The 14,473-nt window shown below is 42.5% G+C and overlaps 1 protein-coding gene across 1 annotated transcript in view; it reads right to left on the minus strand.

Moving 5' to 3' along the window:
* Positions 1-14,473, minus strand: part of SLC2A9 (solute carrier family 2 member 9) — a 311,872-nt gene that overhangs the window by 253,237 nt on the left and 44,162 nt on the right. The window contains exon 6 of the mRNA XM_075849107.1: positions 11,413-11,558. Coding sequence (XP_075705222.1) covers positions 11,413-11,558 — 146 coding nt within the window. The remainder of the gene's footprint in view (positions 1-11,412; positions 11,559-14,473) is intronic.

Raw genomic sequence — 14,473 nt, forward strand, 5'->3', positions numbered from 1 at the left:
TTTTATAAGCTATATAGTTTCTAGGGCAGACTAGAGTGACAAGTCTTACAGCGTAACAGCCGCTCGGGGGTGGGGCATAACCTACGTTAAAATAGACCGCTGCGTTTACCGGTGTACAGTCTGCCGCCTGAAAGGAAACAGCAGAGGACAATATGGAGGTGCGAAAGTCCCCGCGATATACCGACGAGTAAATTTAACGATATTGACTTATTTACCGCCTCCAAGCAGTGTCCTTCTTGCTGTGTGGTAATTGTGAGAAATGCTGTGAATTATGTGTCTCCTCACAGATGGGATCTGTCGTTCAAGTCATAACTAGTAATTCGTATTTCTTCCTATTTATTACTTTTTTTATCCTTGGCCGTATTCTATCAAACCTGTATTTCCGGCCTACAGTATAGGGAAATTGTAGCAGCCGAGTTGCAGGTAAAGATGGGTTATATTTATGGAAGATATGACTTTAATTATAAGAACTTAAGATGAAAACTTCTTTCAAGTTCTTTTCAACCTTTGCCCAGTTATATCAGTTTTTTGGAAAGTTGAGTGACAGCTAATTTGGCCGCCACTAAGCTCCCATAGAGGATGTCACAAACTTTTCCCAGACCATAGCGATAAAGTGAGACATCACCTGCCTGTAAACAACCAGATAACCAGAGAGAGATACTGGCCACCATAGTAGTTGTCAGCGAAACTAGTGCAGAACTTTTTGTTCGTTTATTTGTACACAGAAATTTTGTTAAGAAATCCACGGCCCATTAGCCACACCGACCAGATTAGCCAAGCCCATAAAACACACCCACCGCATATGCTGTGCCCCAATCTGTCTCCATAACCAAAGTGTCGCTGAAAAATCTTGACATGTTGGCAACTATGTAAACAATATAGCTGCTATGGGGCCTATGGAAATGGGAGGCCCCAGCTCAGATGTTTACCAGTAACAACTACAGCACTCCCCTACTCCAGAGGCAAGCGTAGCAAACAAAAGGAGGAAACTAGCCTGAGATTAATGCTATACGTGACGGTGGCAGGAACTAGCACAGAGGTGTAACTTTAATCACCTGAGTCCCAATGCTAAATATGTAACAGGCCCCAAGATACCATGCGCCATTTATAATACTGGTGTCTTCTTATCTGGCGGAGGGGCCTTTGTAGGCCCGGTTGTGACTGCTACCTCTTTACCCCCTATATCTATTCCCCTGGACCAGCACAAGGAAGGCTATTAATTTAGATTTTTTGTTATGAGCCCCCCCCCCCCCCCCCCCGCACGCTTTCCTTTTTTTACCATCCATAAACTACTTAGATATGATTTACACTCTATACTATCAGTAGTTACAAAAAAACAGCGGCCTGTCACCAGCCTTTGTTGTGGATGTATTTACTGCCTGGGGGTGGCTAGATCTCACTGTATTAGCATTTTTTTATTTGTTAAATTGTTTGATTTCATGTCTCAGCTAGAACGCGCCACTCAAGTCACTGACATGAAGTGAATTATGGCACATTGTAATGAGATGCGAGGGTGACATATTCCACTCTAAAAAATTATTGTCAGAATGGATGAATTAACCTTTCACATAGTTTGACAAATCTCTCCCACTCTATTCTGTGTAGCTGACAAACACATATCTGGATCTGTCATTTCCTAGATTACTCTATTATGTCCCCATCAGCTTCAGACCCTCATCACAGAGGGAAACATGTTTACAAACTGTGGATTGTCAAACAGACGGGCCAATTTAACCCTTTTGCTGTCATACATTGGGGCAAACTGAGTGCCTCTACTACATGGAACATGTTTCTTTTTTTTTCTACCCACACAAACTATGTGTATATACATATACATATATATATATATATATATATATATATATATATATATATATATACTACCGTTCAAAAGTTTAGGGTCACTTAGAAATTTCCTTATTTTTGAAAGAAAAGCACAGTTTTTTTCAATGAAGATAACATTAAATTAATCAGAAATACACTCTATACATTATGTTAATGTGCTAAATGACTATTCTAGCTGCAAACGTCTGTTTTTTAATGCAATATCTACATAGGTGTATAGAGGCCCATTTCCAGCAACCATCACTCCAGTGTTCTAATGGTACATTGTGTTTGCTAACTGTGTTAGAAGGCTAATGGATGATTAGAAAACACTTGAAAACCCTTGTGCAATTATGTTAGCACCGCTGTAAACAGTTTTGCTGTTTAGAGGAGCTATAAAACTGACCTTCCTTTGAGCTAGTTGAGAATCTGGAGCATTACATTTGTACATTTGTGGGTTCAATTAAACTCTCAAAATGGCTAGAAAAAGAGAGCTTTCATGTGAAACTCGACAGTCTATTCTTGTTCTTAGAAATGAAGGCTATTCCATGTGAGAAATTGCCAAGAAACTGAAGATTTCCTACAACGGTGTGTACTACTCCCTTCAGAGGACAGCACACACAGGCTCTAACCAGAGTAGAGAGAGAAGTGGGAGGCCCCGCTGCACAACTGAGCAACAAGACAAGTACATTAGAGTCTCTAGTTTGAGAAATAGACGCCTCACAGGTCCTCAACGGGCAGCTTCATTAAATAGTACCGGCAAAACGCCAGTGTCAACGTCTACAGTGAAGAGGCGACTCCGGGATGCTGGCCTTCAGGGCAGAGTGGCAAAGAAAAAGCCATATCTGAGACTGGCTAATAAAAGGAAAAGATTAATTTGGGCAAAAGCACACAGACATTGGACAGAGGAAGATTGGAAAAAAGTGTTATGGACAGACGAATCGAAGTTTGAGGTGTTTGGATCACACAGAAGAACATTTGTGAGACGCAGAACAACTGAAAAGATGCTGGAAGAGTGCCTGACGCCATCTGTCAAGCATGGTGGAGGTAATGTGATGGTCTGGGGTTGATTTGCTGCTAGTAAAGTGGGAGATTTGTACAAGGTAAAAGGGATTTTGAATAAGGAAGGCTATCACTCCATTATGCAACGCCATGCCATACCCTGTGGACAGCGCTTGATTGGAGCCCCTTGAAAATGACTTCATAGAGGAGGTGACACCTTGTGGTCCCATGTTGTATGAATAAATTCACTTTATTTGTGTGCTGCTTCACGTTATCTTTTTTGGATATATATATATATATATATATATATATATATATACATACACATATATATATATATATATTTATATATATCAGTCCAAAGGCAAATGGCGTCGCTCACTTGAGGTGAATAAATTCACCCTGTTTCATCTACTCTGAAGTCCTGGTGCCGTTTCTCTGTTCTATGGTTTATATATATATATATACATATATTTTTATCTAATTATATATTTTTTTATTTTAACATTTAAAGTGAAACTCCAGGAATATTTTTATTATTACCAAAATGGTTCTACTAGAGTTATGTAACATACCAGGGCCATTAATTCTTTCACTCTCATTCCTCAAATGTAAGTTTCAAGGAGCTCTGTACACTATAGGTTCTTAACACCACAGAAAATAGCAAAATGGCTGCGTATTACAAAGCTGTATTGACAAAATGAATCCTCTTTGGCATCACTTCTCGCTCTGTAGCCGTTGTCTGAAGTTGCACCTCACAGACTTCTGCTCTGCCCGTCCCCTGCCCGTCACTCTGCACATAACACTGATACTACTGAGCGCTCTCCTCATTATTTTGGTGGCTTCTTCCTGCATTTGTACCAGAAAGCAGAGACAATTACCTAAAAGTGCAGAGAGCTGTCGTATTACTAGTCTTATGTGCATACACTAAAGCTACATTCAGACGAGCGTGTGCAACCTAGGACATGAAAAACTGACATTTTTCACGTCCGAGATGCACCCGTGCGGGATGCGTTATCACAGATCCCTTATAGCAGAGTTTCCCAACCTTTTCAGGCTCGCGGCACCCCTGGGAAAAAAAAATTCCTCAGGGCACCCCTATCAAAAAATGTTTACAAAACGACAAAAAAATGGCTAAAAACAAGCACTACACTCTTAGTGTATGTTCACAAGGCGTTTTTTTGTAAGCCAGAAAAAAAATGTGCCTCAAAATGCCTTGAGGAATTTTGAGGCATATTTTGAATTCACAGCGTTATTTGACGCTTTTTTTTTTTTCGCTGTGTTTTTTGCCCACAATTTTTTTAAGCCGTTGAAGCTAATGCAAAAACTGCATTAAAAAAAGTAACAAACGAGCACTGCAAATTTTTCTCCCTCCTATTAATTTCAATGGGAGATCAGAGGCAGAAACCACTCAAAGACCATCAGGCCCCACTCACAGTAAAATGATCATCAGCCCCCCACTCACAGTATAATGACCATCAGCCCCCACTCACAGTATAATGATCATCAGCCTCCACTCACAGTATAATGATCATCCGCCCCCACTCACAGTAAAATTACCATCAGCCCCCCACTCACAGTAAAATGACCATCAGCCCCTCCAGTAAAATGACCATCAGCCCCCACTCACAGCATAATGACCATCAGCCCCCCAGTCACAGTAAAATGACCATAAGCCCCCCAGTCACAGTAAAATGACCATCAGCGCACTCCAGTAAATTGACCATCAGCCCCCAACTCACAGTAAAATGACCATCAACCCCCTCCAGTAAAGTGACCATCAGCCCCCCACTCACAGTAAAATTACCATCAGCCCCCCCCCCCTAGTAAAGTGACCATCAGCCCACCACTCACAGTAAAATGACCATCAGCCCCCCCCCCAGTAAAATGACCATCAGCCCCCCTGTATAGTGACCATCAGCCCCCCTGTATAGTGACCATCAGCCCCCCCCAGTAAAGTGACCATCAGCCCACCACTCACAGCAGTAAAATGACCATCAGCCCACCACTCACAGCAGTAAAATGACCATCAGCCCCCACTCACAGTAAAGTGACCATCAGCCCACCACTCACAGCAATAAAATGACCATCAGCCCCCGAATCACAGTAAAATGACCATCAGCCCCCTCCAGTATAGTGAACATCAGTCCCCCAGTCACAGTAAAATGACCATCAGCCCCCCCCAGTAAAGTGACCATCAGCCCACCACCCACAGTAAAATAACCATCAGCCCCCCCCAGTAAAGTCTCCATCAGCACCCCTTTATAGTGACCATCAGCCCTCCAGTAAAGTGCCATCAGCCCACCACTCACAGCAGTAAAATGACCATCAGCCCCCACTCACAGTAAAATGATCATCAGCCCCCCACTCACAGTAAAATGACCATCAGCCCCCCCACTCACAGTAAAATGACCATCAGCCCCCAACTCACAGTAAAATGACCATCAGCCCCCTCCAGTAAAATGACCATCAGCCCACCACTCACAGCAATAAAATGACCATCAGCCTCCCACTCACAGTAAAATGACCATCAGCCCCCCACTCACAGTAAAATGACAATCAGCCCCCCACTCACAGTAAAATTATCATCAGTCCCTCCAGTAAAGTGACCATCAGCCCGCCACTCACAGTATGACCATCAGCCCCCCACTCACAGTAAAATAATCATCAGCCCGCCACTCACAGTATGACCATCAGCCCCCCACTCACAGTAAAATAATCATCAGCCCCCCACTCACAGTTTAATGACCATAAGCCCCCCGCTCACAGTTTAATGACCATAAGCCCCCCAACTCACAGTAAAATGACCATCAGCCCCCTCCAGTAAAGTGACCATCAGCCCCCGAATCACAGTAAAATGACCATCAGCCCCCTCCAGTATAGTGAACATCAGTCCCCCAGTCACAGTAAAATGACCATCAGCCCCCCCCCCCAGTAAAGTGACCATCAGCCCACCACCCACAGTAAAATAACCATCAGCCCCCCCCCCAGTAAAGTGTCCATCAGCACCCCTTTATAGTGACCATCAGCCCCCCAGTAAAGTGCCATCAGCCCACCACTCACAGCAGTAAAATGACCATCAGCCCCCACTCACAGTAAAATGATCATCAGCCCCCCACTCACAGTAAAATGACCATCAGCCCCCAACTCACAGTAAAATGACCATCAGCCCCCTCCAGTAAAATGACCATCAGCCCCCACTCACAGTAATGACCATCCGCCCCCACTCACAGTAAAATGACCATCAGCCCCCCACTCACAGTAAAATGACCATGAGTCTCCCACTTACGGTAAAATAACCATGAGCCCCCCACTCACAGTTTAATGACCATAAGCCCCCCCACTCACAGTAAAATGACCATCAGCCCCCTCCAGTAAAGTGACCATCAGCCCCCGAATCACAGTAAAATGACCATCAGCCCCCTCCAGTATAGTGACCATCAGTCCCCCAGTCACAGTAAAATGACCATCAGCCCCCCCCCAGTAAAGTGACCATCAGCCCACCACTCACAGTAAAATAACCATCAGCCCCCCCCCCCCCCGTAAAATGTCCATCAGCACCCCTTTATAGTGACCATCAGCCCCCCAGTAAAGTGACCATCAGCCCACCACTCACAGCAGTAAAATGACCATCAGCCCCCCACTCACAGTAAAATTACCATCAGCCCCCCACTCACAGTAAAATTACGATCAGCCCCTCCAGTAAAGTGACCATCAGCCCGTCACTCACAGTATAATGACCACCAGCCCCCCACTCACAGTAAAATGACCATCAGCCCCCCACTCACAGTAAAATGACCATCGAGCCCTCCATTCACAGTAAAATTACCATCAGCCCCCTCCAGTAAAATGACCATCAGCCCCCCCTCACAGTATTATGACCATCAGCCCCCACTCACAGTATAATGACCATCAGCCCCCACTCACAGTATAATGACCATCAGCCCCCCACTCACAGTAAAATGACCATCAGCCCCCCCAGAGTAAAGTGACCATCAGCCCCCCCCCCTCACAGTATAATGACCATCAGCCCCCACTCACAGTAAAATGACCAGCAGCTCCCCAGTAAAGTGAGCATCAGCCCCCACCAGTAAAATGACCATCAGCCCCCCACTCACAGTAAAATGACCATAAGTCCCAAGTAAAGTGAGCATCAGCCCACCACTCACAGTAAAATGACCATCAATGGACAGGGATGTCAGGGAATTCCACCGAGTCCCGGAGAAGAGCCTATACTAGCGCTCTGCACGGGACCCCGGCTCTGGGGAAGCCCCAGACATCGCTGTTCACATGTGGACAGCGATGTCAGGGAATTCCAGAGTCTCGGACTAGAGCCTATACTAGCGGCTCAGTGTCCCGCGGGCCGCAGATGACAGCCCCAGGGGCCGCATGCGGCCCGCAGCCCACGTGCTTGAGACCCCTGACCTAGATGGTAGTGTTTAATGGTAGATCATGTAATATATATGCTCTTCGACGATGGGGTATTATATAAGGTAACTCTTTGGTGTTCATTCTTCCAGATCCTCTGCCTTATGCAGGAAATCTCAGTGATGATGTCACTGGCATCTATTTCTACCATCATGAGTGTTAGTGTATGTTCACACGGCCTATTTTCAGACGTAATTCGGGCGTTTTACGCCTCAAATTACGCCTGAAAAGACGGCTCCATTACATCTGCAAACATCTGCCCATTGCTTGCAATGGGTTTTACGATGTTCTGTTCAGACGAGGTGTAATTTTAAGCATCGCTGTCAAAAGACGGCGTGTAAAATTACGCCCGCGTCAAAGAAGTGCATGTTTTTCATTGACTCCATTGAAAAACAGCTCCAATAACTTCCGTAAAAGATGGCGCGAAAAACGCGAGTACTTGCAAAAACGTCTGAAATTCAGGAGCTGTTTTCGCCTGAAAACAGCTTTGTAATTTCAGACGTATTTTGCTACTGCGTGTGAACAGACCCTTACCATTACAGGACTCAAAGAGACCACTCTTCCCGTGTCTAAATAGGGATAAGGTGTCCAAATTGGACACCCAATGAGGGTATGTTCACACGCAGTGGTTTCAGACATAATTCGGCCGTTTTACGCCTCGAATTACGCCTGATAAAACGCCCCTAATACGCCTACAAACATCTGCCCATTGCTTTCAATGGGAATTATGATGTTCTGTTCCCACGAGCCTTTATTTTACGCGTCACTGTCAAAATACGGCGCGTAAAATGGCGGCTCGTCAAAAGAAGTGCAGGACACTTCTTGGGACGTTTTTTCATTGACTCCATTGAAAAACAGCTCCAAAAACGGCCATGAAAAACGCAGCGAAAAACGCGAAATGTTAAAAAAAACGTCTGAAAATCAGGAGCTGTTTTCGCCTGAAAACAGCTCCATATTTTCAGAAGTTTTTGGTCACTACGTGTGAACATACCCTAAGGGTATGTTCACACGCTGAGTCAAAAACGTCTGAAAATACGGAGCTGTTTTTAAGGGAAAACAGCTCCTGATTTTCAGACTTTTTTAAGCAACTCGCGATTTTCACGGCCATTTTTGGAGCTTTTTTCCATAGTCTATGAAAAACAGCTCCAAAAACGTCTCAAGAAGTGTCCTGCACTTCTTTTACGTGGCCATTTTTTCAAAACAGCCGCGCGAAATAACGGCCCGAAAAACGGCCGTGTGAACATACCCTCACAGCTTACACGTCCTGACATTTTCTTGTATAATACAAGCCTGCATGTTTATGGGGGAGTCAGGAGATTTTGCTGTCAGCCAATGTGCATGACCACCTTCAGACTGATATCAGCTAAATTTTATAGCACTTTACTGGTAGATGCACCATATTATTTAATGGGGCAGGTTGTTAGTGAAGCGGCTTATTGGTTTTAAGTGATAGTCCCCAGCATGTAGCAAGAATATAAGAATCGTTCACTTTTGGGTATGATGAAAATAGCAATTAATAAGTACTCAGTTGCACTGGTGGATTAGGTAAAAGCAACAATCAGCAATTAGCTGGACCAATCTAGGACATGTTTGACAGCGTAGGGATTGATATCGGATTGATGGTTATGTGTTTTCACATTTGCCTGGTGTTAATAACTCTTAATGACTAACAGTAAGGAATCTTAGAGGTTCATTTGTTATGTTCTGCATCTACTATTGGACAACGTGACCAGTATACTTACTGAGTATTTCTCCACTCCCAAAAAAAATTCCCTGTCTATATTAAAGTTAATGTTAATGAACATTGCTTGAAAGTAGTTGATAATTTTTTGCATTGATTACAAGCAAAATTGTACTAATGGAAATACTCTGGTTTGATGCAAACAAAGCATTTTTTTTCCCGGCACATAGCGAACCTTAACTGCTTGTGGACTACCCAACATCTTTAGACATCGGGCTGCTCCACATACGCCATTGCAGATATTTTTCAAAACATCTCTGCGAGCCTGCGGCTGAACTGAAACTGTGCTGCTGCTAGAGAGGAGTGCCGCTGTCAGAAACAGCCAGACTCCACATAGAAAAGGTAGAGCCAGTTTATTACAGTCTCTGCCTTCCTGATCATTGTATAGGGATATTTCCTTCCTTAATTTTCCTCTTATCTCAACATATCCTGAGATGTGTGGCGCGAGATGACCAGCTTGGAAAAAAAAAAAAAAAAAAACATGATTTCACGATACTCTGTCACGGGATGTCTATTCTATATATGTCTTGTGTGGCCACCCAGTGGTTTTGATGTGTGCTGCAGCCTGTGGAGGGTTTTGCCTATATGTCGCGATATTGTATTGAATTTGTTTCATGAAAAATTTGAGTTCTTGACCAAATTGAACCAAAGGTAAGGAGCAGTAAGTCTAGACCAGCTGAATAGTTTATTATTGTAAACAATATATTTATTGTTTGAAAGACTTTAAGGCCATGTCAGACGTGGCAGAATTTTTCCGCTGCAAATGTTGGTGCAGATTCGGGGCAAATAGCAACAAATCTTCCCCAACATTTGCATATTTGACAGGTAATTCAGATGTTGCAGATATCACAGCGGACTTGCTACAGATTTCAGTTTTTGCTTTGCAAAGGATGAAATCTGCAATGAAATTCCGCTTCTTCTCCACAACATAATGAGCATGCTGCGGAAGGGAAATTCTGCACCGCAGCCTAAATTCTGCACAGTTATTTTCCGCAATGTCTGAACTAAGTTTCCTAAAAATGTATAGAAACAAATGTAAAAAACGGCTGCTGCAGTGTTTCACTGCGGACTGTCCACAGCGAAATTCCACAGCAATTCCGCCTAATAGTACAATGGACTGAAACTTTCACTCAAATATTTAAGGACAGGAGACAAGCTGAGCTCAAACTCGCTCCTGCCTTCCTCCAATACGTGATATCTTGATGCCAACACACTCCCCAGTTACTATTTAATTCAGGTAATGAAAAATGCAATGCCATTAGCTTCCCAACATGTTTCACCAATGAAAGCGGCATCATCAGGGGTGAACTGACAAACAGTAATGGCACTCACGGCTGACTCAGCATCCTCTTTAATACATTACTTGATGTCAATCTCCTTTTCTGTCCGCCACTTTAGCGGATATATTCAACGTCTGACAAAACTGGGTGGCCCACCTATGATCCATCCCTTTATGTGGAAGGGGATGCCTCCTTTCCATACACTTCAGGGAGGCTGATCTGGGGTAATACACTACCTCCCAGTCTATGTCTCAATCATACCCACTCTCCACTACCTGATCCCCCATGTGGAAGGAAACGCCTCCTGTCTATAGACTGATCCTAGTTGCTGTAGTACCGCCCTGCCTCTGCTCCAAAACAGCCCACGCTCTACATCATGATGCTGGTCATTAATGGGGTAAAGTAGCCTGGTCATGAACTGGTTAAAGGCTATGTAAACCTTTGCAACCATTGTATTTCATTGCCGCAATGCATCTGAAATGAGAACTCAAGCAACTTTGCAAATAGTTTTGATTAAAAATGTCCTATCGTTTTGTGTCTACAGCTCCTATCTTTTTCCATTCTAACAAACTTGTGTAGTCTCATCAAAATACTACCTCACTTGTCTCCTACTCTTACATTCGGTAGGTTAACAAAAAGTGTGAGACAGATGAAAGGCAGTGTCACTGTAGGATCAGACTACATAGTTTGTTTGTAGTCTGTAACCATGGAGATGCTTAGGTCTGCATTAGAGCAGCAGATACAAAACGATAGGAAATTATTAGTCAAGACTATTGGCAAAGTTGCTTCATTTTTCCTTTTTGGTGCATTGGAGCAAAAAAATAAATGGTTGCGAAAGTGAACATATCCTATAACTAGGACGGCATATTATAAGATCAGACCAGTTCTCAGATAAGATAAATTATTTAGTCCAGTTAAAAGTATGTTGCTGTATGTTTAATTATATTCTCAGCAAAGTATCCAGGCATAAATATACAATTAGGATAACTTAATGTTTGTCATTTCTTGCTTTATTAACCCTTCTTCAAGACAGAGAGCCTTGGAAGAGCCCACCCAGTAATATATAGACCATATGTGATTATTTTAGAAACGTGTAGTCAAACCACTTTTAGGTCATAATAATAACATATTACTTACCCGCCCAAGTATTTCTGGCAAACTCAAGACTTGCCCGGTGAATACTCCCACACAGATCAATATTGCAGTGACCTGACCCAGTGACCCACGGATTCTCTTTGGTGATATTTCATTCAGATACATTGGCAGCGTGCTGAGTGCTATACCTGAAATAACAATTAAGATTTGCTCATGAAGGTTCTCTATTATGTTATTTACCAATATTAGGGTACGGTCCCACATTGCGGTGTCCGCATGCGGCAGAAACCCCGCTCACTTGCGGTGGCCAATGGCTGCACAATTTTTTCCTGGCTGAATTATGCGGCCATTGTCCACAGCAAGTGAACATGGTTTTAGCCACATGTGGATGCCTTAACATGGGACCATACCCCTAGTGTTGGTGATTAATAGAGATAATGAATATAGATTATCTTTATATATATATATATATATATATATAGGCAAAATTCACATCACTTTGCGTTCTTTGCAGCTTGCATTCAGATTTTGTCTAACTTCTTGTTTTTTAGTAAATATGTTTGTCTAAATTTATACTATAGTAAGAAGTACAAAGATACAGGTATTTGATTTACAGTATATTTGTACAAAATCCACTTTCTTGTTATGTATAGTTTTGTTCATAACATAATTTTCTCTTATACTTTCTGTATCAATTCCTCTCAGTTTTCGAGATCTCTGCTTAGAATATACAGCACAATGCTGGAGTTTATGTCACCGCAGTGATAGATCTAGGGAGAGGTGAGTCTCATGTTAGTTTAAGGACCAATCGGAATGAGGCTGCCTTGTTGTGGGAGGTGGGCTCATACAAAACCTCACATTTAAAGTATAATAAATATAGCAGTAATGCAATTTAACCCCTTCCCAACCACCCACTGTCCTTTGACGGCGGGCAGTGCAGGTCCCTAGTCTACGCTGTAGAAAAGGTTTATAAGCGCACCAGTGAGCGATCATGGTCTAAGTAAGAACCATTACTAACAGCTCCTGTACTTAGAAAAGCCTCCTGAATATGGCTGGGATCAGAGGAACCTCCGTTCCAGGTAGTTTAACCCTTTTGATCCCGCAATCCGTGACCTCAGCATAATCAAAGGGGACACCCCTCTACAATCGCATCACCAGAAACCTGGTGACGCGATTGGAGATGGTGAACCCAATGCAGTCAGTCCTGGGGGCCTAGAAAGGACCACAGGGCTGTCTGCTCTGTTAGCCAGCGTTTAGGGCACACTATGTGTTGCCCTAAAGGCGTCCTGTGTTATAGTGACACAGTACAATGAATTAGCATGCAAGAGTATGAAGATAAATTATATGTTTAAAATAAGGTTGTTAAACAATTATTCATTTATGGGATTAATAAATTAAAATGTAACAAAAAAACAATCATAAAGAAATGTCGACAAAAAAATGCATTATTTTGATAATATATTTTATTACCCATACTTTACATAAAAACAAAATAAACCAAAACACATTAGGTATCTACACGACCGTTATAACCTAAAAAATGAATTTAACAGGTTATTTAGTGCAAAATGTGAACGGTATAAAAATAAACCAAAAAAAACACTTTTTTGTATATTCACGTCGCAAAAAAAATTACATGCATTACACAATAATTCATTTGTACCCCTAAAAGCACAGTAAAAAATAAAATTCTCCCTCATAAAACATACAGCCACATCAATGAAAAAATAAAAAAGTTCTGGCTGATGAAAAAAATATAGCTGGTCAATAAGGTCTTTTCAGGCCTGCTCATTAAGGGGTTAAAGTTACCCGAATGTTTTAATGTTTGTATATATCATAGCGCCCGCAGTATGCTGCTACATTTTGATGTTTGTCGCCAGACAGCAATGCATTATATGGGCTGGCACCACCTGACCTAAAATGAAGTTCTGGAGGAACACACCATTTGCTTGTCAGGAGGTAAATCCAACTTGATGGCGCTTTAATAATAATAATCATGGTTATCATTCAATCCAATCTACGAGATTCACCTAGAGGAGGCATGGTAAGAATATGAAATATCTCTCCACACCATCACAAATATATCTAGGTCTGAGAAACTTGGTTTTTGAATCTTTTCACGCACATATTAATAGCATACAGCCAAGTATGTACTTTAGGTTAAGTTGACTATTAAGGTTCTTTTTATGCACAGTTGGAAATATTTCAAGGATTCTACTTGACAAACAATAGAACAAGAGAAGTTGCGAAGTGCGGTTTCGGAACAAAGTGATATAACAATAAGGCATATCATTATTTAAAGACTATGGACACATTTGAAGTTACTTTTGTAATTGACTTATATATATATATATATATATATATATATATATATATATATAACACTGGTTGACTTCTGCAGCATTTAAATATCACAGTACATAGAAGCTGTAGAAAACCGTTCTAAGCCAAATCCGTCAGTAAGCTGCACTGACATCTCGTTCTGCAGCGGCTCCTATGTGCTCCTGAGTGTTCTTCTAAGCTCCGTTCTGATCAAGTCAAAGCACTCTGCTTTCGTCAGTTTTAGACTTAGGGTATGTTCACACGCACTAATTACGGACGTAATTCGGGCGTTTTTGCCCCGAATTACGTCCAAAAATAGCGCCTCAATAGCGCTGACAAACATCTGCGCATTGAAAGCAATGGGCAGACGTTTGTCTGTTCACACGAGGCGTAATATGCGCACCGCTGTCAAATGACGGCGCGTAAATAGACGCCCGCGTCAAAGAAGTGACCTGTCACTTCTTTGGCCGTAATTGGAGGCGTTATTCATTGACTCCAATGAATAGCAGCGCCAATTACGCCCGTAATTGATGCGGCATTCAAGCGCCTGCACATGCCGGTACGGCTGAAAATACGGGGATGTTTTCAGGCTGAAACATCCCCGTAATTTCAGACATTACGGACGCCCACGTGTGAACATACCCTAAGATGACGGCTCAATAAAAGAACGGCAGGTCCCAACTCCAAGTGGTCAGTAAGCTAAGACAGCAGCAGCCATAACTCTTTTTTTTATTCATTGATGTGGCTTGTTTTATGCGGGAGAAATTGTATTTTTTTTGAT

The sequence above is a fragment of the Rhinoderma darwinii genome, chromosome 1 (assembly GCF_050947455.1).
Source record: "Rhinoderma darwinii isolate aRhiDar2 chromosome 1, aRhiDar2.hap1, whole genome shotgun sequence".
Lineage (NCBI taxonomy): Eukaryota > Metazoa > Chordata > Amphibia > Anura > Rhinodermatidae > Rhinoderma > Rhinoderma darwinii.